The sequence below is a fragment of the Protomyctophum bolini genome (genome assembly GCF_963924005.1).
Source record: "Protomyctophum bolini genome assembly, chromosome: 15".
Taxonomy (NCBI): domain Eukaryota; kingdom Metazoa; phylum Chordata; class Actinopteri; order Myctophiformes; family Myctophidae; genus Protomyctophum; species Protomyctophum bolini.
In genome coordinates, this window is record NC_137876.1 from 11,075,152 (window position 1) to 11,099,978 (window position 24,827).

A 24,827-nucleotide genomic window follows, 5' to 3' on the forward strand; every position below is an offset into this window, starting at 1 on the left:
CATTCATGTCATGGAAGATATACTCAAATACTCGTAATAATCTTAAAATAACTAAACCCAATCGTAAAATAACTAACAAAAATAGAGAGACATGCTTCCATATAAGACATGCTGGCTTCTATGGAATCCAAATGACTGAAATCAGTCTTGACGACTGAGAACTTTAATCCATGTAATCATTGATGTATGATGTTACCTCTCTAGCAGTGGATTAACACTCTCTCTATGCACTTGGAAGAGCTGGAACATATTGGAGGGTAGTGCCAGGTAATTGCACAGCGCCTCCATCTGCCCTGAAGAGGTAACTGTAAAAGGGAGACCAATTAACATCTGACTTAAACAGACACTGGAATGGTCCTTGTAATAGATAGCAATAACAAGGAATTATCTACCTGCAGCGCTGGAGAGCTCCTCTGGTGGGGGCACTCCTGTAAGGCCATTGAAGAAGAGCGCAGCACATCGCAAGAAAGGCACAATCCCTCGTCTCACCCTTTCTGCCACAGAGCTGCCGGAGACATCCGAGTTCAGTCTGACAAACGAGAGAGCAGAACAAAACGTAAAACTAAAGTGATTAAAGTTATACTACACACAACTGACTACAATACATGCAAAGGCCTTGGTTAAAAAGGTAGGGCGAGTGATTTTCTTTGGTTATCCGTTTGGCCGCCAGGATTAATTAATTATTCGCTGTAATTGAAGCACGCTCCATTTCATCCTTATTTTGAAGAGCCAAAACCCTCGACCGGATGTTACCTTTGTTACTTACACTGTGTGGTGTCCATATCCGGTCTCCCGCTCGGAGTTACCGCGACGATTACAGCGTTGGCTATGGGCCGTCGAATAAACCTTGTTTTGAGCACAAATGCCACCTGGGACAAGGAATTGGATATAAAGGCGATCGAAAGAAACGGCTACAGTGGGTGCGTGTGCAGTTCAAGATGGCGCGCTCCATTGCTGTTACAGAAAGGCTACTACAGAACGCCACAGTCTACAAGTTAGAACGCCGGGGAGACGCGGAGGAACAGCGGACAGCTCAAACAGGATACGTGCCACGGAGCAGCCAAGAAGGAAGGCAAGCAGCCAGTTTGGACGTCCAGGTTGTGGATGGGCGGTGTCTGCGTGCACGGTTCTCCACCGAGGCGGCAGACGGTGAAAGAGGGGACGCCAACTCAACGTTACTACTATCCCCTCTTCAAAGCTAAGTACCCCCTCTACGACCTTGACAGCGTGTGCACTGTGCAAATAGACCATTGTTTTAGCCCACGATTTTAGTTATAGCTTTTATTTTATTGTTGATGATAGCCACCTCCTTTTGGGACAATGAATTCACTGTTTTTGGAATCCTTTATTGGCCTGGTCTTCTGTGCATGCATTTATATTGTAACTTACTTTTATTATTGTTTTGTGTGCTGTGGTTGTGATGGGTATGGGAAATAAAAAAGTATTTATATATAGTAAATATAAGACAAAACCAACTGATGTGAATCGTTTGTTTGACCCTTAAAGATCCCCTGGTACTTGGAAAAGGACAAGAGGCTGTTATTGGACTGAACACTCAAGGAGAAAGAACTGTATGGAAAATTGCCCTCATTCCCTTAACACTATTACAGCGTTTTTATGTTTGATTATTTTGTTAAGCAATAAATCTGTTTTATTGCACCCTTAACCTTGTGTTTTACTCAATCTGTTGCAACAAAACTGTTTATTAGAGTTCCTGGGCTCTATTGGCCACCAGGTGGCGTAGTTGGCTACATTCATTATATTTTACCATTTTGCCACAAAAACACAAAAAAGGAAGAAAGTGACTTTGGTCTAGATATTTTACTTACTTTCATTAAGAAGCAATTATTGTTTTATGAACTTTGTACCCAATCCAAGATTGGCGACCTTAATAGACCCTTTTCACACTGGACATTTTGGTAAACATTTTACAGCAGGTGTTACTGTGTGCCAGCATGGACAGCTCCTGTAGAGTTGACAACTAAATGCAATGTATTCACAAACCACAATTAACCATTGTATTTAGCAGATCATGCAAGCTCACAACACGTTGATACGTGAACTTGTAGAACTGCCATGTTCACTATTTGAAAGTGGTTAACGCTATTACACCTGCATCTACACATAAGAATGTCTGCTGTCAAAAGGGTCCATAGCAAGGCTCAGCCTGCTCATGCATTGCATTTTGACAAATGGGTCACACATGCACGATGCATGTGTGACCTCACCATGTCCTTAGCGCAAAATGGAGGGACCGTACCCATGGATGTGTTGTGACACGGTGGCATAGAACTAAATGGAGGGACCGTACCCATGGATGTGTTGTGACACGGTGGCATAGAACTAAATGGAGGGACCGTACCCATGGATGTGTTGTGACACGGTGGCATAGAACTCTGCTGCGGCCCTGGCCTCGTCTCCCTCCTCTCCACCTGCTACTGCTGGGAAATCTGGACGCACAGATGGGAAATCATTTGTTAACCCATTTTGACCTGAGATCAGATTATAAAAATGTCTTCTACATCCTGACAGTTTTCTGAAAAAGCTGTTTCTATGTCAGTGGTTCTTCGATTGATGACAATCTTTTAATTGCCATCTCCAGCAATGCTAAGTGTTGGGGATGGTTTCCGAAAGCCCCAGTCATAGAAACAGCGTAACATGAGGAAGCTTGCATTTCCCTGTCAAGACTTGAATAGGGGATTGTATTAGCCCAGAGGAATGCACAATTGACATGCTTTGAAAAAAACATTGCAGTTCCATGATCTACTGCCAGTAACTAGCACTAAATTCTTATGCTACCCAATGCAGATTTAAAGTTCAACTGTGTGTCATTGTTACTAGTGCTACCTGTAGCAGAAAGGAGGATCTGGACCATGTGAGCCATGGTGACCAGATGTAGGATATGGAGATGATTGTAGGCAGAGCTGACAGCAGATGGATGCAGGTCTACTGCCTCTTCCTGGTACAGGGCTGGAATAGACAGCACCAGTCCCACCTGACAAAACACACCAGTGACTGGATTTAGGCAAAGGTTCTTGAGGGATTCACTTTAATTTAATGTCATTAATTAAATCAAAGGTAGAAGTTTTAGTAATGTGTTGACTTTCAATTGATCACATGATACAACCATGATGAATGCAGGTACAGTCCAGCTGTTACCGTTAATAGACCTTTTTTCTTTTTTTACCATTATGAGAGACTTACCAGAAGATGAAAAAAGTCTATCTCCAGCAGAGAAGGTGTAATTGCTCTGCCCATGGCCGGTAACAAGACTGAGGAGAGATCAGACTACAATGTTAAATACAATAATCCTAGATCTAGATGTATTTAGATTTTGTGTATGTTTGGTTGCACTGTATACCTCCTAACATGTCCATGAAGTGCCTTTGGACCACTGCTTGGGAGCTCTTAATCCTCTGGGCCGTGGAAAACTGAATAACTGCCTTCAGACCTGCCGTCTAGAAGGACATGGGTCAATAGAGGCCTTTTAGTCAAACTAAACCCTGAGATAAAAATAAACTTTACACCGTATGTGATACCTGCATACATGTACATGTCAGCATTATTTAGCCCTCAACTATTCAGCACAATAATGTCTAACCTGTCTGTTTTGCAAAGACCCAATGAGTGGTTTGTCCTCATCCTGCAACATGCTTTCTGTGAAAACACACATTGTGATACATATGATTATGATGACAAACAATAACAGGGGACACAAATACTTTTTTTTATCAACAAATAGGATAAATATCGCTATTAGTATGTACATCGGGGGGGGGGGGGGGGGGGGGGGGGGTCAGTAATCATTTTAAATAATTCAAATACTATCAAATACATTTAAATGGTTGAGAACTACTGTGGACCAGAAACACACAATAATTCAGGGTCTTACCGATGGCCTGGATAGTGAAGGCACAGGTATTCCAGGCCATAATAGGAACACATGGGCACGCCTCGTTGGGTGCAGTCTGCAGTCCCACCCTGTGCACAGTAGTGGCACACACCACTAGCATCTCTGCGATGCTGTCCGAGTATTTCCTCCTGAAATCAGCCAACATTAGAGCTGCAGTCAGGCACACGCACGCTGAAGGAAAAGGCACTCTGGAACATTATTTCGGACAACACATGACAACACATAACTCACGGCTCTTGCACGCCGAAGCTGAGGATGGATCTAAACTCTGGCTGGCCCTCTCTGCAGAACCCGGAGTCCGTGTCATCCTCACTGCTCTCTGACACAGTCACCAAGAGAAAGAGAGGATCTTACACACTGAAGAGGCCAACTAGGGTCTCAATACACACAAATCGACACAAGAAAAGGTTTTCTGATCAGTTAAGCACTTAAGCGGTAATTATACTTGGTCATATGACGAATAGCGAAATAACCGAGCTACAAGCTCACAATGCAATGCATTGGGAGCTTGACGATGAAGTGATTGAAATAGAACCAAGTGATTCAACAAGAATCAGTTGAGGGTTTGTGATGTGGTACAGATTACAGTCAAGCATTAGTAGCTGTTCCTACCGGGATCCTGAGCGATAGACTTGAGCCCTTTGATTCTGGCAGAGATGATCTGAATCCAGTAGCGCAGGGTCAGGAGCTGACCCACCAGCTCTGCATTCTCACTAAACACAGGACACAACATAAACAATAACGTGCTGAACAACTGAGAACACGCTACCTTTGTTTTGATTGATTGATTAACCCATTCTGACCCGAGATCAGATTCTCAAAATGTCTTCTACATCCCGACAGTTTTCGGAAAAAGCTATGTTTCTATGTCAGTGGTTCTTCGATTTTTCAAAAATAGCAGACCTACAAGCCTATGAGCTTGTAGATCTGCTATTTTTCAATAGCTAAAGCATAGCATAATGCCAAAAGGGGTTCCCACCCAAAATGGATTAAATAGTTTATTAGACAGAATGTATTTTACATTCTAACACTTTGGTGCTACCAGCACCAAAAAAAAGTCCTTGTGGTCTTGTTTCCATTTAGGCCTTATGCAATCAATTCATAGACATGACAAGAATAGTAACAACAAAATGCAATATCATCACAGTTAAAAACAAACAAACAAACAGAAATTCTATATCACAGGCACTGTACAGTGTATGTATGTACGCTGTAATCGTACCGATTATTCTATCAATTACTCTTTCTATTAATTGAATAATCAAGAAGCGTTTTATTTTTTATATACTGCACCAATGAGTCGACGAAGCCCCATTGTATGCTTAATCATGCAAAAATAGTGAAAATAGCAGATCTACAAGCTCACACCGCGTCACATCACTCCACTTTGTGAGCTTGTAGATCTGCTATTTTCACTATTTTTGCATGATGAAGCATACAATGGGGCTAGACCAGAAATGTTCCCTACTTTATGATCCCCCCCCCCCTGCTGATAACGTTAACCTTGCCCAAAATAGGTATAAATTATTTTGTTAAATGATCTATTATCTTTTATAATCGAGTAAAGGATGTAGTTAAATTAAGGTAACCTACTAATTGAGCGTGAGCGGTTGCAGTGGGATGAGAGGGACCACCGTGTTGCACAGAGACTTGCAGAGTGGACACAGGTACTCTCCATTTTCCAGGTCGATAATGAGCTCGGCATGAAGACGGTTCCTGGTGGTGTTCTGTATCGCTTCAAAATACCTGCAAAAAAACATAATACCTGAAGTGATCGAAGTGTTCTTTTACTGCGGAAGACTACTTTGACCATTGGCCTCAACAAGAGCAAAAGCGCTAAGAGAATAAATGTTGTTTGTGTAGTGACTCACTTCTGCCAGCAGGTGGCATGCATGACGTGGCCACAGCTGCCAGTGTGCGTCCCCACTGCCAGGTCAGGCGGCATGAAGAGTGGATATGACTTTTCTGCACCTTTAAGAGATCACTGTGAGTATATAAACATCTGGGTGTTTCCCTTAGAATCAATTATTTGCTCTCATTTATGGAGATTTGATCCTCTGGGAAATCCAGTGCACAGTGCACACCAAGCACACCCCCGAAAACAACAAGGCAGTCACTTTCCTCGTTGATGCGACGCACGGCACTGACAGGTTACGGGGGGGAGCGTCCCTACATGCTTCCTCATTCATTTAGACTGAGGGTCTAATCGCCATTCAGTGTGCAACATCAACAATCTTCTGAATTGTATGCCCTGCATCAAACATTCATGAAATCTTGTGGTCTGCATTTACCCATCCTCTAGTCACTAGGAGCAGTCATTGTGTGGTGGTCGGGGTTTTGCTCAGGGACACACATCGGACGCATTGCCGGCCTGGCTTGTAATCGTATCTGAGACAACAAGGAGCCAGCAGCCTTCTACCCTCCGATTCAGAGAATTGCATGCGCCAATGTGGAATATACCCAAACTATTCGAGTCACCCTAATTAATCAAAAAGGTGACATTTTTGCGCGGTCGGTTTTCGGTTGCTCATTGGATGGTGGGCGCGGCAAACATTTGTGTTTCAATTTGTGTTTGAATTGTGCAATGAACTGACCACTGAACGGAGACTGACCTTCTGTTTTATTGGACAGCATCTTTCCCCTGCACTGTGTCAGCACTGTGGACCTCTGGACACAGGCGGTCAGTACCATGGCTTGGGAGTGGGCCGTCACCTCCTGCTCCTCCTGGCATAGTATGCAGGTCAGAACCTCCCTCTCCATTGGAGTGGAGCCTCGGAGAGGCCCCACTGCGACACACAACTCCATCTGCATCACAGGACAGCTACAAATCAAAGAGCAAATATTATTCACACCACTAATGATAACCTTACAAGGCATTAGATGTATGTAGTGCTGCAGCACAAGTTCAAGTCACTCACTTGTACGATAAAGACACAATCGAGCATGGAATTCATACTCATTCAGACACACACTGATATGAATACAGGTTTGATTCAATTAAACAAAATCGGGGCTTTTGTCCTCACCTCTCTGCAGGTGCAATGGGTTCTCCTCCTTGGGTCATGCTCTCTGGCATGTTCTCATACAGCATCTTGTTGGACTCTATGAAGTTCTTCTGCATTGTTGACATCTGGGCCATGATCTTCTGTCGGTGGAGTTTGGCTGCCTCCGCCTTCCTCTTCCGCTCAGCTTTATCCTTGTCCTGGACATTCTGGAGAAACCAGTGAAACATCAGCGAGACTTTTCTGTGCACACAATATTTAAAAATTTGAATCATGTTGATCTGTGGAAATTCAAATCATGTGGATCTCAGATCCAGTGGTTTGCAAGATTGGCTACGGACACTTTTATAGACAGCTAGCCTCCTGCAGTAGAGCCACGCTGTGAAAAGATTTAAAAGTCATAATCTTTTGTGCTTTACCTCCTCTGGTTTGGTGGTATCCATGCTCATGGAGGCTGTTGGACTTGACTTCTCCCTAAGGCACTTCACCATCTCAAACGTCTGGAAAGTTAAAGATATCAAAGGATAAGGCTGGTGTAATTGTCAAAGCCTATGAATAGAAAGACATCTCATACCCTGTCACTGGAAGACACAGAGCTCCATTGTTATCCTAAAATGTGTTCAAACTAGTCCCAGAGCTGAAATGCAACACTGGTCAGCAATGCATAATCCATCCTTGCAATGACTCGGGGCATTGTTGTGTTTCCTGACACAACTTAATGAAGTAACGGGACTAGCTAACGACCTCCATCCCACTTCAAGTGCACTGTGGTGTTTTACATTCTGAAAGCTCTTGCCGACGCTTCATAAAGTTGTTGCATGTCCAAATTCATCATAATTATTAATTATGCTGACCAAAGCAGCAGTACAGCTGGGACATTTAGCTGTTTAACAATGTTGTTCTAAATTCTGGGATATAAGCTATATTTGTTCTGGCAAGAAGGACCACACTAAGTAAGATGCAAGTAGGTGAGAGGCATTTTTTTTTAGTCTACTTTTGTAGGTTATGCAGACAATAAGAAATATATTAAATCATGCTGGCCTTATCCTTAATAAAACTATGCACAAGACTGAAAGGCTGTCAGAAATGTACAGTATTACAATGAAAACCACAGCATTTAGACTGAAATGTATGCCAATAGTTGATCCAGTGTACCTGCAGAATCCACTTGATCATGTCTTTCTGGGTTTCAAGGGAAGGAAGTGTCTTGACCTTGGATAACAAGTGGAACACAGATTTTCCATGTTCAGAGCCGATTCCTAAAAGAACAAAATAGATCCAGCCGTGTCACAAACACAGAACCCCAGGCTAATGATGAATGAGGTGACCAGACGATATATATATATATATATATATATATATATATATATCAAGAAAATGCTTTCAAAAGTGGAAAAAGAAGGATAACTCACTGCGAGCCTTGAGGCTGAAGTCAAAGGTCACCTCCTCCACTGTGCTGGCCTCGAGCTGCATCTTCTCCTCCAGCAGTGCCTGGCCTATTAGGTGCAGGGCCTGTTGAAGGAAAGCACGCTTTCACTTATTGGGGAGTGAGGAAAGGCAGGCCTAAAGGAGGGCAGCGATGAAGATCGCAATTTAACCGGGAAACTACTGTAGGTGCAGAAAATGAAGTCATACTGAGGTGAATAGATGGTGAGTCAATCACATAACTGCAATGTTCCCAGCCTTCAGACCTGTGTGGCATGTCCATCTCTTGCTCTGACTCGCTTCCTCACTCTCTATTACCACAAAGTATGCAAATGTAGCAGAGTGGCTCACAGCGTCAGCTTGATGGCCTCAAAAGTCAAATATCTAATATCTGTCTAAGTGGTGTTACACAAACATATATACCCACCCTCTGAATCATGGCCTCTGTCCACTGAGTGGCCTGGTCTTCCACGGCTCTCTGCAGGACCCTTCTCAGGACGTGGATGAAGACATCGCAGCTCATAACGTGCACTATGCTGGAGAAGGCTGGGCAGAAGGCTGGCGGCACCGGAGGGCGCAGAGCTAAAGAGAGAGAGAGACAGATGTGCACACATGGTGAACAAGAGGGTTCAGTCATTAGAAAACAGAAAAAACAAGATGGTTATGTCCTGGAACAAGATATACCACTGAGCAGAGGAAGTGTTGACACTCACCTTTATCATTGCTCTCATGCACTCGCTTCTTCTTCTGAGAGTCTTCAGCCTGGAACGAGGTTCAAGTGTAAGCCATGAATAAGGAGATTTGCATATGATGCGATCTTAAGTTGCGTTTAGCGTTTGGCATACCTTGCTATGTTGCGATTTGGAATAATGATAGAAGAAAGGGTTGAATTCAGCCATACACTCTTTCTTCACCTCATATAATCCATGACCTGATACGCCTGGTTTCCTAAGAGGGGCGGTGAGATTAAATCAGTTCACAAATCATTCTCAACATTAACCTCTAGCGTTATGCCTTCAGGCATTACTTACTTAAAGGTGGCAACCTTAGGAATGACAGCCTCCAGGCCTGTTTCATGGCTTTCCTACAAAGAAAGCACAATGCCGATATTGTAAATGGTGTCATGCGAGTGTGTGTGGAGACTTGTGGGTGCTAGGGTTGTTTTCTCACATTTTCTGGAAGGCCCTTGACCAGGCTACTGTGTGCCATGGGCTCAATGCATAGCAGGTGGATAACCTCCCTCATTGTCACGTCCTCTTTGGTCACGTAACTGATCCCAGGGACATATCGTTCCCCTGGACACACAAGAAAGATCAGTCAAATTTGTCCAGTATCCAATCAATATTTGACCTGTCAACTACACAAAATGGACTATAACAACAGACATTGGAAAAGAGGAGTTTACCGATGAGGACGATTAAAAGGTACAACATCTCTTCCGTCAGTCGGTTCCATTGTTTCAAGAGTTCCTGCAAGAAAAAGGAAGTTGCATTTCATGGAAAATAGAAAAGATGTACTACAATGATTGTTTTTCTGAACGAGACAAAATTGTCCTTACTAGGTCTTTGCTCAAGGCACATCCATTAAAGATATCAAAGAGCTCAAATCTCAACAAGATCAGCATGACAAAGTGGTTGGGGTCCATTTTGGAAGCAGCTATCTATGAACAGATTAGGAGAGACATATTACGGCCAGCCCACACACTATAAAAAAAACAAGTAAAAATAAATAAATACAAATTTGAGGGAAGACTAACTTGCAACATGAGAAGGTCCTTATCGTACATCTCATCCCTGCATTTCACATCTTGGTAGTAGTATACCTGATCATGAGGAAAAAACATCTACATTAGAAACACAGAATCATAATCATCATCATCATAATTACAGACACTGAATTGAGAATCAGTACAGTTCCACACCTGGCTAACCAGTGAGAGGCCATTCCTGCGCCACATTTCAGCGGACACTTGGGCAGCCAGCACCACACAGCGAAGAGGGTGCTCTGCAAACAGGGTGAAGTCACAGGTCTCCTGGAAAAAGGACAAAACCATGTTCTTTAGTGCTAGCAGTGACAGCAAAATGGTTTCTGCAAAACACAGCACATGGCAACCATCTCGCCAACTGACTGTCAAATGCAAGCTTATAGGCACACACTTTCTTACTGGAGATTACCGAATGACAGTGGATAAAGTTATAATTAGAAGTGTCACTTACAGGATCCACATATTCGTGTAGCTGTTCGATTGATCCGGTTCTACACAAGTGTACATACAATCCTAGTGATGAGAAGGAACAGGGTGTTAAACACAGAATATGAAACCTCTATTTCTCCCCAATTTAGTCGTTATGCCAATTGATTATTCCCCACACACACATCACTGCTGTTGCATCCTAGTGACTACAGACTACTGAATACTGATCAGTGAGGAGACCCACCACTACTCCTCCCGCCCAACACTACCTGCTGACATGTGCCTCCCCCAGCCTGTAGTACAGTGACCACCATTCCCCTAACACACCATATATGGCCGTCAGTCAATCATGCCTTGTGACACACTCCATATATGGCCGTCTCCATATATGAAGATCACAATTCACGACACTGACCTCATCAAACCCTGGATAGCCATACATGAAGACTGGATCATCACCTAGATCTGCATATATGGAGTCGGCCAGCAACTCTACCTCTGGCCTCAAACTTCAAACCCTTAGATTTATGGAGCTGACCTGTTCCGACATATGTTGATCCTACCCCACCCGGCCTTCCTCTTCGATGTCTCCCTTTTGACTGATAACTGTCCATTCAAACTCTAGACGGGCCCACCCCATTAGCAAATTACTGGGTTGGCCCGAAGCCAACCCAGTAATTAGCACACATTTTACACCCTACCCAGCCAGAAAATGTCCATTAAATTAATCCATATATGGGCATTCCCAGACCACCTGTTGTTTCAGTGCGACCTCAGCCTTTAGGGCGTCTTCAGGGCGTCTTACTGGTTAAGTGTGTGTGATTTTGTGTCTACCACTATTAGGGTCCCAGAATTTGTTAATTTTTTTATGTGGTTGCTAGCAAGCATCAAACTGGGACACTGAAACAAACGACCAGGATAATTCCACAGATCCTTGATCAGCAGGTGAAACTCTCCTTGCTCTTAAACTTGCACTTAATCTCAGGATTGGATGGACCCAATATTGGCATTGGGTCCATTGGACCCTGGCTTGGACATTTTTAATCAGATGACGGATTAAAATAAATGGATAGGACAAATACAGACTCGGTGTGCAAGTGCCTGATGTAACAATTCTAGGTTGTTTTTTTACACTCTCAGGGTTAAATTAACACTGTGGATGTTACTGTGTAACAAAAGAATAACAGATTATATTTATCTTACCAGCAAGCAACCTGGAGATGGGCAAATGTATGCTGACAGGTTCCTGAGACACTTTGTACGGTCGGACGTGGAGGATGTGCTTACACATATAGTAGTCAGAAGGCTCACTGTGGAAGGGCTGGTTATTGCAGCGCATTAATGCCTTATGGCACTCCTTGAACGCTAGCAGCAACACCTTGCCCTGTGAAAGGTGGGTACAGTCAGGTACAAAAGCACAAATACATTCATGTACGTACAGATGTAAGTTATGGAGGGCTTTCTTTTGTAGCCAAACAGGACCTTTTCCCTTTTCCTGAGTAAAGGGTTCAAGAATATCTCTGTGTCAGTCTTTGCACATATCAGATGGCTTTGCACAAGGACTCACATCAGATGAGCACCAGTCCTGAAACATGGCGAGAATGTGGCGGAGCTGGATCTGGATGGAGAAGCCAGCTTCCCACTCGGGTTCCAACTCAACGTGCTGACCAAACTGGCGCTTCACTTCCTCCATACCCTGATTGATTGATTACTTTATTAGTCAGAAAATGCAAATAACATGGAATTACAGTAAAACTAGGTAATACAAAAAGGTCCTGGGGACTTGTTTCCATTGTGGTCATATGTATTTAATTCATCAACCGACCATAGAATAATATATATAAGGATAAGGACAATATTCAAGACTCTGCATGGCAGTTACCAAAGACCATAGGGCAGTGTGATTGTTCTGCTATCACAAGCAATTAAAAAACAGATGGGACGTTTTATGTTTATGTACCTGCATACAGTTCAGGAGTCCTAGAAACACTATGACACCTTGCAGGAACTGTCTCCTCAGCTTGTCAGTCCACACTGAGGGCTTACTGATCAGAATGTACCTGAACAAGAGACAATGTTACACGATACGAGTACCATGAGAGTTCATAGCATGAAACCTTAATAGGATAAGATAAACCAAATCACCTGAGGTCATGGAAGATGACCTGGATGCGGAAGAACTTGTCTGAGTTGTAGCCCTGGAAGTGGAAGCGATTAGTGTTGTCCAAATGCTCACGCAGCAACTCCATGACGGTGTCAACTATGACTTTAATCACATTACCTTCCTCGATTAACTGCCTGGCCTAGCGGAAGAAGAAGGACACAAGAATTATCACAGCTGATTAGTGAGGCCATGAGCACCTGTTGTCTTCGCACTGAGGCACGATATGACCACGTACAGGATACATATAGCCTCAGAAATGTGTTTTTTGGTGAACTACCCCTTTCACACATCTGATGCTATATTGTTGCTGTACATTTATACTCCATATTATAGAGGTTTCTGACTGTAAATGATACTATGATGAGCGGCGCTCACCAATGTGGGCACAGTGAAGATCTGCACAGACAGCGCAGTGATGGATATGCTCCTCTCGTGATCGTCACTGATGAAATCCTTCTGCAGCTGCTTATAGTGCTGCAAGATGACAAGCATGTCATAACCATGCATGGATACGTTTGATAATAAAATAAAATATAAATAATATAATAAATTAGAATCAGTTTTCCTTTTTGCTAATTATTTACCTTGGTGAACTCAATTGCAAACAGCCTCTTGTACTCCGTCTCCATCAGCAAGCTACAGAAAATCAATTCATGCACTATCTTGCGAGCACCTATTGCAAGTTCAGAAAGAAAAGGCTATTGTCAGAGTTGGCGAGATCAAGCAAATAGTCTGTCTCAGACAAATCCCAGATGTACTTGCCTTTGTACATCCTGGCATCATGAAGCATCAGTTTGCTGATGAGGCAGGGCTGTTCAACCTCTGCGACGGTCTCCAGAGCCACCTGGCAGAAGATCTGCCTGAAGCCCACTAAACAAACACACACCGCCACCCACATCAGATCACATGCATCAAATTCGTACAGCTGCCTTTTTCAAAACTAGGAATGCTATGTAACACTTTGTAAAGTCTCCACAGATTTCCTGGTGTAAATTGTGGCAGCAATTGTATGTGTATTGGCCACAAAACAAATGGTATACCGTAGCCATCAAGGCACTTATAAGAAATCTAATGTTTCCGAGTTCACGCAACGGCTGAATGTATCTGGCAAACAGCATCATTGTGTTGCCCTCAAGCCCCATACTGAGCTGTTCACGCTATACATCCAGACTAAGGGTACACTGGCTAAAGTGCCTGTGTGTTCTGCCTATGTATTAAGTTGTATTTACATTTTCACTTATTTAACGTATTTCTATGTGCTAATAAAGATTTAATGTGTAGCATATTGCTGCCCGCATGAGGTGGCCCTGGTTGCTGTACAAACAGTACCTGAGTAGCCGATGATCTGCTGGAACCAGGAGCCTAGACGCATGGCAAAGCTCTGATGAGCCATTACTGCAGAGTGGAGGATCTCCACACGCAGTGGCTGCAAGGAAATGTGCTCCGAGTTGGACTGCAACACATGACCGAGGTTTAGTTAGCGCAGAACACTGGATCATGATTGGCCCTATTTTAGTTTTATCACTTGAACCCCAGCATCAATGTTGTGGGGGGAACATTATAAAAGAAATCATACCCGTGTGAACTGAGTGGTGCAACTACGTGGTTTAAGTCTAGTCTAGGGGTTTACGTGGTTAAGCGCTCAATATAACAGAATCATGATGATCTCAGGTTTATTTAGAACTCAAAAAGGCACGTTAAAGGGCGAGGTCACGTGCACTGGCCATATATGGAGCGTGTCTTGAGTGTACAGGGTTTGATGAGGTCAGGTCAACATATGGAATGTCAGAACAGGTCAGCTCCATATATGGAGATCTAAGGGTGGCAGCGGGGGCAGTGTCTTGAGTGTACAGCTGCAAAAATAACTTTGGGGCAGGCCTGTCTAGAGTTTAAATGGACAGGTATCAGTCAAAAGGGAGACATCGAAGAGGAAGGATCAACATATGGATATACAGTATGTCAGAACAGGATCCGACATATATCCATATACTAATATTGATGACATCAGGAATCTCCATGTATGGGCTTAATTGCGACAGCAGGTCGCATTTACTATTATCCCTGATTTACTATCATCCCTGATTCCCTGGTGATGTCACGTGATGTCACGAGAACATACAGTATATGGGGGCTTTTTTATATGGGGATTTTGAGTGATACACTGACTGACTGAATGACTGACTGGAAATGCACGATAATTTTTACATAAATTGAGAATAGAATTTACCCGGATGAGATCTTTCGCTTGTTGGCAGGAACGAAGAGTTCCTCTCTTCACTGCCCGCCGACCCTGTTTCAATGTCACACATGAAGAGACATCATTGTCGGGATTATTAAAATCATTTCACATCTTAAGAGACATCAGTGAATGAAGCTGAACAATACCTCTTTGTCAATGAGTGCAGTGTGTGTCTGTGCCTCGGCAGGGTCACAGTGGACGGCGCGCTGCAGGGTGTAGATCACATGCTCATACGAGTGGTGCTCATCATTGTAGAGCACACAGTAGTGCGTGTTGTCCTTCACCCTTGATAGTGAGATAAAGAATATATTTTTTAAACACATCGCCAGCCTGGTCTATCAGATTTTTATATGCCGTGTGTAACTGTCTTTGTTTGTTTGTTAAAAGGCCCATTCATATTCAATTAAGTACAGATACAGATGGGGTACATTTTGATCTGCCGGTCGCATTAGGTCTGGAAGCTTACGTACGGAGCAATACAGGAGGACACTGAACGGGACGGTAGAAGATAGACGGGAGATAACAGCACTAGGCGCTACCAGTATAAAAAGGCATGTGAAGTTTGCAAATCTGTCAATGACCAAAAATAATAATAATAATAATAATAATAATGATGAATTCAGCAAATATCTTAGTTATCACAACAATGAGTTTCTTTTTTATGTGTGGCATTTATTCACTTTTGGGAAATCATGATCTTGTGATGTGACTAGGCTAGCACAGCAGTTTTGCATGGAAAGTCTGCTGACATAGCAGCTAAATCTGGCAAATTTTCACGACTTGCAACAAGACTTAGCTAACACTAACAGTGAAGTTTTTTGTGTGTGCAGTTGTGAGAAATCACTCAATCATATTTAGCCCACCCTGCCCTCTGGTGGATGAAATGGCTGAATCTCTATAGAGTATAAATCTTCACCGGGTCCCGCGACTCCGAAAATACCAGAGTTGACCCGAGACCCGCTCGGGTCGGAGTCGTGTTTTAACGTAATCACTCGGACCGGGTCGGAATCGTACGTATCCCACTCGGATCTCGGGTCTGTCAATCATTATGTATAATATCCGAGTGGATCCGAGAAGACCCGTAGGCTACTGTGTGTGTGAACTGTCTGTGCTTTTTTGTTGTTGTTGCAAATGTTAATAAAATATTCATTCAGTGTGTGATTGTGTGCCAGTCTGACTGAGGCTATATACTCTTTTTCTCTGTCCGCTGCATGTGCTGGCTCTCAACACTTTGTAACTGATGTGATTCCTCAGTCTGCGTTCCATGTGGGACGCGAGGAACATGAGAATCTCTGCTATGTGGGATTGGATATAGTCACTATAAATGGTGTAATAGAGATGCATCAGCAGAGCTATATTGACAACATGCAACTCATTAACATGCAGCCAGTACGTGCTATACAAAGAGATTCAGCTCTTAGTGAAACAGAAAGAGAGCAAAGCTCCACCGATTGGAGACGTTGATGTCACTGGATGTTGCACTCACCGGGTGTTACAGCATTGTGGGTAGTGCAGTACTTTTCTATGACATCACAAATGTTTTTCTTAAAACTACATTGATCACATTCAGATTCTACGGGAGAAAAGCATCATTTTACAACCAGGCTCTACATTGGATTGTTACGACATTATAGCTGATAATGAAATCCTCTACGGAGGATAGGATTTTTACTTCCGGAAACACACCGCGAAGATCCATATAGAACAGTACGGAGTATGCTTTTGCTCTGACCATATGGGCACATACTTAATCTGTTCTTAACAGGAAGATAAATGGGCCTTCACTATCCATGGGGACCAAACATTCCCACATGGAGAGTAAAACCAGAGAAACCTGTCTTTTTGCAGACATTTGAGGCCACCATGAGGGTTAGTCATTTAGGGAGGGGTTGGGTTAAGGGTGGTTTACTTAGTTTTATTCCATTTTGCAATATAGACAGGTTTAGGGTTAAAATGTCCAGTGTGTGTGTGTGTGTGTGTGTGTGTGTGTGTGTGTGTGTGTGTGTGTGTGTGTGTGTGTGTGTGTGTGTGTGTGTGTGTGTGTACTGTAGACTGTAGACCACTTGTGGTACCTAGGCTGGAGTTCAGCTGATAGCTCGAAGTTCTCTTCCCAAACTAAGAGATCGGCTGCATAGCGCAGAAGTACCCGGAACAGTTTCTCAGCACGCTCACTCAGGCTCGGCTCTAAAACACAGTCATCCTGCAAAGGAAGTGGAAGTCACACATGAATCATAGCTGTATATTATATACTGCACCATCCCCCTCTCTCTGTGCCTTTCTCACACACACACACACACACACACACACACACACACACACACACAACACGCAAAAACTTAAACCTATCAACATTACAAATATAAAAATTGATTAAATTACATTTCTGGGGGTAACTATAGATGGCAGAATTAGCTGTAAATCACATGAAACAGTACTAAACAAAACAAGGAAGGTTTTGGATCAGAAATCACTCCACACTATGTATATTGTTCCCTGGTCTTACCTTATTTCCAGCACTGTGCTGAGGTTTGGGGCAACAACTACAAATCCTCATTATGTCCACTAACTATCCTTCAAAAAAGAGCAATATGGATCATACGTTACTATATTATGTATTTACTTATACATGTACAGTATAAACATTTAATTTATGTTTTGTAATATCAAAGGTCAGTTCGCTTAGTGTATAGATAGGTATAGACCTGCACTGAAGTGTGGTATTAATTATTGATTTATGGAGAAGGGGTATGACAGTATTACAGTTATACTTCTTTTCACTCCTTTGTTTTAATTGTGTTTATTAAGATTTGGTGCACTGATATTATTGCTTTATTCAAAATAAACATTTCCATCAATAAAAATTAAAAACATAATTTTCGGACAATAATGAAGCACAGAGAAAAAGGAACATCAGCCCACACATTCTTGTAATATGTGTGAGATGATCTGACGCAAACAAATTTGTTGCAATAAGCTTATCAAAATTCCCCATTTCCTCCATTCTCAGAAAGTTTAATCTATCCAAACAAGATCGTCTGTGGACTGTAGGCTCTATGTTTCACTAACAGCCTCACTGTAAAAGAGAACCAGGCTAAATACTTTACCTTATAAGACCAAAACAAGCAGCTGACCTGGTTAAGTTAATATTAAATTCCTTGTGAACAGAACACATCAACCACACCAACAAAGCATTTCATACAAACATCTGACATTTAACACAAGCCAAACCAAGACAAATCTGAGTAATTACACTGGACACCATGTCACACTTATGTGGGAGGAAGGGATGGAATTTATCACCAAGTGTAAAAACAAAGTCTGTACTATGGCCAATATATAACAGATTTGATCTGACAGGGTGCTTGCTCTGTGTGTGTGTGTGTGTGTGTGTGTGTGTGTGTGTGTGTGTGTGTGTGTGTGTGTGTGTGTGTGTGTGTGTGTGTGTTGGTGCGTAATTAGTAATTACTTGTTAAAGACACATTGATGTCTAGATCAGATGACACAAAGCAGGCCACCAGGCAGGGGCCAGCCATGTTCAATAGAGGCACCTGCTGTTTATGGAAACAGGTGTAGAGCCAACAAGCTGCATGTGTTTGTTTGGGACCCTGGCCTTGTGTATGATGTTATCTAGCGAATATGGCGATGTCACTTAAGGAACAACAACATCCGGTACTAGCTTTGGACTGTGCAGCACTATCAGATGTCCGGGATGCTAAGCGATCATTGTTTATTTTATTTCTTTTAATGTTTTTTTTGCGGCTTTCGCCTTTATTTTATATTTTTTATAGAGGGACAGACAGTAGGCTGACAGGAAATGGGGGAGAGAGATGGGGGAGTGACATGCAATAAAGGCTGTCGGGATCGGGAGTCGAACCCGCAGCACACTGCCAGACTCGGACTACCGGCCAAGGTGCCTGGACCGCTGAGCCACAGCCCAGGCCGATCATTGTTTATTTTAATAACTACGTCAAATTAAGCTCTAATCAAGCCCAAAATATCACATTTTACGAAGCGATGCACATAAAGACCGCGTGCGTGCTCGACCGTGCACGCGCGGATTTCGGCCGGTTTTAGGTAGATTACATCAGCCGTTAACCAAACAAGCTAAAAGTTGCTACATTTTGTTATATTAAGCTCCCGATTACAGGGGATTAAACGATTACGTCAATAGCCATAAGGGATTTATTGATTCATTGCGTCAATAGCCATAAGGGGGTTAACTTGTATTTTTTTTCAAAAAGGGAGAAGTTTCCCTTTAAGCACAATTAGCAAAGATTTTACTGTAGGCCACAACCGAAATCTGTGTGTTTCACACCCAAACAGTCTCTCAAACCAGTTCTAAAATGTTCTCAGTGGTGCAGCCAGGTCAACTAAGTGTCACTTTCCCAGACGCTTACTTGTTTCCGGAGCCAAAGCAATGGCCACCAGATCAGTATACAGCTTAAGAAAAGGAAAATAAGTATTCTGGGGTTCATTGACACAAGAATGGAAAAAGTATGCCCCTCCCACCTCCTTCTTTCCGGCCATTATGTAACTCACCGTTTCCATGGTAGTGGCTAACCCAGGGTCGTGTTTAGAGCAACAGGGGCCAATCTTCCAGGCCTCAACATCCCCACAATCACAGAAGCCCCCGCCTGATGATGCATGCATCTGGGGAAAAGGCATACACGTCATTAACCCATTTAAAACATTCACTTTGAAAGAATATATATTCAAAGATTTTTACGATTTTTCAAAAATAGCAGACCTACAAGCTCGTAGCGCGCCACTGAGTGGCGTGCTATGAGCTTGTAGATCTGCTATTTTTCAATAGCTAAATTATAACATAATGTTTAAAACACCAAAAGGGGTTTCCGCCACAAAATGGGTTAAACATAAATAGCAATGATACATCATAGCATTAGACTTAGTTAAGCGATAGCAAACTCACAATTAGTAAATATGAAAATGAGATATTTATGCACAATCAATATCATGTAGCCTAATGTGTTATTATTACTATTATTATAATTATATTATTTAGAAAATATCAAATCAAGTTGTAGCTCCAGCTACCTTGTAACGATGGCCTTTGTGGACACTGTCCTGGAAGCAGTCCATGCACAGCACACATGTTGGATCTATTGCACAGTCCCTGTAATCCATAAAAAGAGGTTTGTTTTTCAGCTGGCCCAAACACCCTCTCCCTAACACTGAATACAACTTTAGGGCATAACTTCTGGCTATATAATCAGTAAGTTTGACAGAAACTGTCAAAGTTACTGTGCATACATACATACACACCCTGCAGCAAATATCTTATCAAAATCCAAAAATACACACATTCAGTGTTTCGCCTATATGCATTATTGTGTGGCGGGCCGCCACACAAACATGACCGCCCTCCACAGTAATAATGTTTTGCCAACGAATTATATTATCGTGAGGTTTGTGTTCACGTGAGGTAAACAATGATGGCAGCACCCTAGGCTGTGGCGGAATCAGTACTTGCGGCTGTTACCGATAGCTTTTCACTTGGACTTCGCTTGGCTTTGGATAAATTCCACTATGTAATGCGGTAGCATTTGAAGAGTAGAGACGTTGCATTATCTGGTAGACCTCGTTATGGCCAGGTTACGTTAGCTTTTAGCTTGCTAGTTGTGAAATTAAAACGGAAGTGGAAACGCTGAGAGCCCGATACAGTAGGCGGGCAGTATACCGGATCTGAGCACTAAGGAGCAAGTTAGCTCCCCACCAGCAGCGGTAAGTTGTCACCCATTAAATTACAGTATCTATAATCGCAAAAATATCTGCAAAAATCTGCATTTTTTTCCCGCACGCACACGCAAGCGTGCCGGTCCAACGTGTGCATGCGTGAAACCTCCCCCCACATAATCAGGTTCTGGCTAGGGGAAAAGGAACAGGTCAGGGCATTAAGGGCAGATTCACACTATGGTCCCGGGTGCGCACTCGGGACCACTTGTGGTAGTGTGAATTCTGCGTACCGTTCCCGGGAGCGGATTCCCCAACCGTTCCCGGGACCACAAGGAGGTAGTCTCTGGCCGGTTTAAATCTGCTGCTGCGCGAATCAGGCAAAGCTGTGGGGAACTAACCATGAACCGGAAACGAGTATGCCACCTCAGAAGCCAGGCCTACAGTTATGCACAGAGCCTGTTCTGACCTGCAGGAGTAGACCGTCTCCCCTTCCTTGAAGACACGACCACAGAGCTGGGAGGAGGTGCTGTCCTGCTTGAGCTTCTCTAGGCCGTCCTGAGGATGCTCTCCAAACAGGAAACACTCCAATGGGTGGAGAAGACGACTCTGTACCGACGCTTCTTCATCTCCTGGGTTGGGCTCCGTATCCAGACAGTAGATACGTGGGACCTGCTCCTTGAGGTAGCGGAGCAGCTCTGCCCCGCTGTCTCCGGCATCCTGCCACCCCTATGGGGGAGAAAAGGAAAATTAATACATTTCAAAGCAGAACTGATAAGCATGCACGGTAATATGAAGATATTTTTATTGATTTTTACATTTATGACAATGACAAAGACAAGACAGGAAAAAACAAACAAAACAAACAAACAAAAACAGACAGCTCAGCTCAGACATGTTGTGGAACAAAGGACACAGTTATACATATACCCGTTACCTACCTAATAAAATACAAAAATAAGATACGCCATCTTTTAATGCAATTTAGAATAACTCACTTTTCACCATTTAAAGTTGAAATCTGAAAATTATTTTAAGAATAATGATCTAAAACTTGAAAACTATGAAATAACTAATCTGTATGGTAGAGTGTGTTAATACAATGTAACTACTCACATGACATCTGCAATGTGCAAGTTAAGGCACGTACAACATTTTCTCATCCTTACCCATGTGGATCAGCAATTTTCACCATTTAAAAAATTGAAAACCGCTTAAGCTCTAGTCTAGTCTAATGCCTGGACAGCAAGTCCCGGGTTAAATTCCAAGACTTTGCTGGTATATCTGAATCGTATGTCACTCCACAACTCTCTGTATCTCTACTCTGTTGACATAAATGTTTTAAGATTTGTTTTTGCTTTATTGATAGTTACAGTGAAGACGGACAGGAAAGAGGGAGAGAGAGAAGGGGAGAGACATGCAGCAAAGGTTGTCATGAACGGGACTCGAACACGCAACACGCCATCAGGCTAGCCGCTAGAGCCTATATTTGGCATGCGCCTGGACCACTAGGCCAGCGGGCGCCCCACTGTATTGGTGATTAGTTTTAGAAATTGAACTACGTCTATGATTCCAGTCAGTGGGCACTGTTTTGCAATATTCTGTTAAACATTTATTTGTTATCAGTGTGATACCGAATAGAGAACAAAGAAATCATTGCACACCTACAGGGCTGGACAACAAGCCAAAACGGGAGGCATGCTTTGGTTAGACATGAGGATTAAGGTTGATGAGGAATGCGTTAAGACGACCAGATTAAGGTTGGTGAGGGGTGTGTTAAGGGTTGGGAGAGGGTTAAGGTTAGGTGTAGGTGTGCTGCGGGGTCTGTGATGCCTAGGGGGTCCTAGGTGTTACTACACAGGGCCGCCAATTGCGCCAAATAGTTAGGATTTTTATTTATTTTTAATTAACCACTTGAACCCTAGCATCCTGATTCAGAGTACTTTAGCCAAAAATACACAATCTAAGATCACATTTTCGTCAAAGCAAAACTTGGATTGTTTTTTCCGTACAGTTGCTTGCCTGGTTTTTGGAAGTTGGTTAACTTATTTCTGTCATGACAGTTGCCAACAACCCAGAACATCCCATCGTTTTGGCTAGTACTTGCAGACCCCCACGCAATCACGCATACTACCGCGGACCCCCGCTGCCCCACACCGAACTCCGCAAGGACCCCCGCAGGCTGTACCCGCGGACCACTACGCAGGCTACCACGGGACTTCTTTATACCCGTCAACACTACAGACAGTGCGTGTCGAATCTAACTAGGAAGTTTTGAGCTGTTACAATCATGACAGAATCACGACAGTTTGACATTGTTCAACCCACTTGCTGTGCGCGCTGAGCGGCCGGGCACATATGTATGTATACCTAGGCCTGTGGAATTCATAGGCAGTCATAGTAGCCACTAGCCAATTTGAATGGAATCTGATACTGACAAACTGACCAAAACCATTCCTATAATAATAAAAATAAATAAAATTGTAAAAATAGCCTATCTACAAGCTCACAATAAATCATATTCATATCTCGACACGTTGGGAGCTTGTAGATCTATTTTTTACTCTGGACCACCACCACCGCAAATATAAAAGCTGCTGGTAATAATATGACTAGGTCATCATTTCTTGTTTTCTACTCAGACTGTGGGTACTTTAGAACACTTCAGTGACATCATCGTTAGTAAGATATTTTTTAAACAAGATCTGAATCTGAACTGCCCACAGCCCTCCCATGAGACACAAATTGAGTAGAAAAACTAAAAGAGTGTGGCATTTTATCATGAACATTAGTGAATGAAGATTTAAGATAGGTTGAAAAGTGGTCCTTTAAGGACAACTCCAGACTTAATAACAAATAGGCTCACTTTGCTACTTATATTGATCCCAAATGACTGTCAATTTTGCAGGAAAGGCCCCTGTCATCCAGTTCCCCCAGTAGACCTCATAGAACAGAAAGCATATCACTTTTATGCTATTTGTTGCGTTCAAATGTTTTTATTTTTCATCAATCTGTAATTAGTTGTCATTGCACATCCATCCATGCCTTGGTTCTCCCACATGAGGCACCACAGTCTGATAAACAGATGCAATCCAACACTTGACTAGTGCCAAGCAGGCAAGCACACAATATTGCGTGCTTGGCTTGCTATGGTCTTTTCAGTGGTAACTTGAATGAATGTTTGGGAAATGAACAGGACGTGATTTTTTCTGCCTGGCATCCTCCTCAATGTTATCAGATATAGACAAATACATTTATCTTGGATTATTTTTCCAGATTGCGTTTTTGGTCAAAAATATTATATATTCAACGGCCCACAACTAAAGAATCACACGAGTCCTGTGGTTACCTTCTTAGCCCCTGAGATGCTCTGAATTCCTGCACGCAAATTAGGAAGTGGCTCACTCACTGGCTCTCAACGTGAATTGTCTTTTATTTGTAATCTGTGCATGTCATGTGTGCATATAAAATATATATTCCCCACCAAATACCCCAGCCACCACAGCACTTTCATTTTAACTACTTTACTTTGTATAGAAAATAATACCAGCACTCACGTTGTATCCGATAGTATACTTGTTTTATTCAGTTTCCCCCAGCAGCAAACAACAGTATGGACATTTCAGATTTACGCTGAGGAAGGCCTCTGGGCCAAAATGTCTGCACTGTTTGCTGCTGGGAGAAACTGAATAAAATAAGAATCCTATCGGATACAACATGAGTGCTGGTATTCTTTTCTATAGACTGTATCTTCCAGAACCGTGCACCCGATACACTATTACCTGAAATTATAATTCAACTGAGTGCAGGGTTTCCTGCACAATGTTCTTGGCATGGCGCTGCGCCATGCCTGGAATTATTTGCGCCATGCCAAGCTATCATATAACAAAAAAAAAAAAAAAAAAAAAAAAGGGGGCTAGTGAATCATGGTGTGTGTGTGTGATATGAAATGTCCAGTACCTCCCCAGTGTCCCCCTGAGTGCCTCCCCAGTGTCTCCCCAGTGCCTCCCCAGTGTCTCCGCAGTGCCTCCCCAGTGTCCCCTCAGTGCCTTCCCAGTGCCTCCCCAGTGTCCCCCTGAGTGCCTCCCCAGTGTGCCCCTGTGTGCCTCCCCAGGGTCTCCCCAGTGCCTCCCCAGTGTCTCCCCAGTGCCTCCCCAGTGTCTCCCAGTGCCTCTCCAGTGCCTCTCCAGTGCCTCTCC

General features: G+C 43.0%; 1 protein-coding gene across 1 annotated transcript in view; it reads right to left on the reverse strand.

Moving 5' to 3' along the window:
- ubr1 (ubiquitin protein ligase E3 component n-recognin 1) overlaps positions 1–24,827 on the reverse strand; it is a 33,747-nt gene that overhangs the window by 5,780 nt on the left and 3,140 nt on the right. Inside the window, exons 2-42 of the mRNA XM_080784872.1 lie at positions 21,098–21,357; positions 19,993–20,071; positions 19,477–19,587; positions 17,010–17,137; positions 15,084–15,222; positions 14,926–14,988; positions 14,028–14,151; positions 13,461–13,568; positions 13,283–13,371; positions 13,074–13,172; positions 12,680–12,837; positions 12,495–12,594; positions 12,102–12,230; positions 11,738–11,918; positions 10,557–10,618; positions 10,262–10,372; positions 10,097–10,162; positions 9,899–10,000; positions 9,746–9,809; positions 9,511–9,635; positions 9,372–9,424; positions 9,186–9,288; positions 9,054–9,102; positions 8,768–8,922; positions 8,328–8,427; positions 8,071–8,174; positions 7,335–7,415; positions 6,940–7,124; positions 6,526–6,734; positions 5,785–5,884; positions 5,507–5,659; positions 4,526–4,626; positions 4,145–4,232; positions 3,893–4,041; positions 3,602–3,657; positions 3,362–3,458; positions 3,205–3,272; positions 2,848–2,995; positions 2,363–2,450; positions 393–529; positions 197–305 (exon numbers count right to left, since the gene is read on the reverse strand). Of these exons, the coding sequence (XP_080640998.1) occupies positions 197–305; positions 393–529; positions 2,363–2,450; positions 2,848–2,995; positions 3,205–3,272; positions 3,362–3,458; positions 3,602–3,657; positions 3,893–4,041; positions 4,145–4,232; positions 4,526–4,626; positions 5,507–5,659; positions 5,785–5,884; positions 6,526–6,734; positions 6,940–7,124; positions 7,335–7,415; positions 8,071–8,174; positions 8,328–8,427; positions 8,768–8,922; positions 9,054–9,102; positions 9,186–9,288; positions 9,372–9,424; positions 9,511–9,635; positions 9,746–9,809; positions 9,899–10,000; positions 10,097–10,162; positions 10,262–10,372; positions 10,557–10,618; positions 11,738–11,918; positions 12,102–12,230; positions 12,495–12,594; positions 12,680–12,837; positions 13,074–13,172; positions 13,283–13,371; positions 13,461–13,568; positions 14,028–14,151; positions 14,926–14,988; positions 15,084–15,222; positions 17,010–17,137; positions 19,477–19,587; positions 19,993–20,071; positions 21,098–21,357 (4,631 nt within the window). The remainder of the gene's footprint in view (positions 1–196; positions 306–392; positions 530–2,362; positions 2,451–2,847; positions 2,996–3,204; positions 3,273–3,361; positions 3,459–3,601; positions 3,658–3,892; positions 4,042–4,144; positions 4,233–4,525; positions 4,627–5,506; positions 5,660–5,784; positions 5,885–6,525; positions 6,735–6,939; positions 7,125–7,334; positions 7,416–8,070; positions 8,175–8,327; positions 8,428–8,767; positions 8,923–9,053; positions 9,103–9,185; positions 9,289–9,371; positions 9,425–9,510; positions 9,636–9,745; positions 9,810–9,898; positions 10,001–10,096; positions 10,163–10,261; positions 10,373–10,556; positions 10,619–11,737; positions 11,919–12,101; positions 12,231–12,494; positions 12,595–12,679; positions 12,838–13,073; positions 13,173–13,282; positions 13,372–13,460; positions 13,569–14,027; positions 14,152–14,925; positions 14,989–15,083; positions 15,223–17,009; positions 17,138–19,476; positions 19,588–19,992; positions 20,072–21,097; positions 21,358–24,827) is intronic.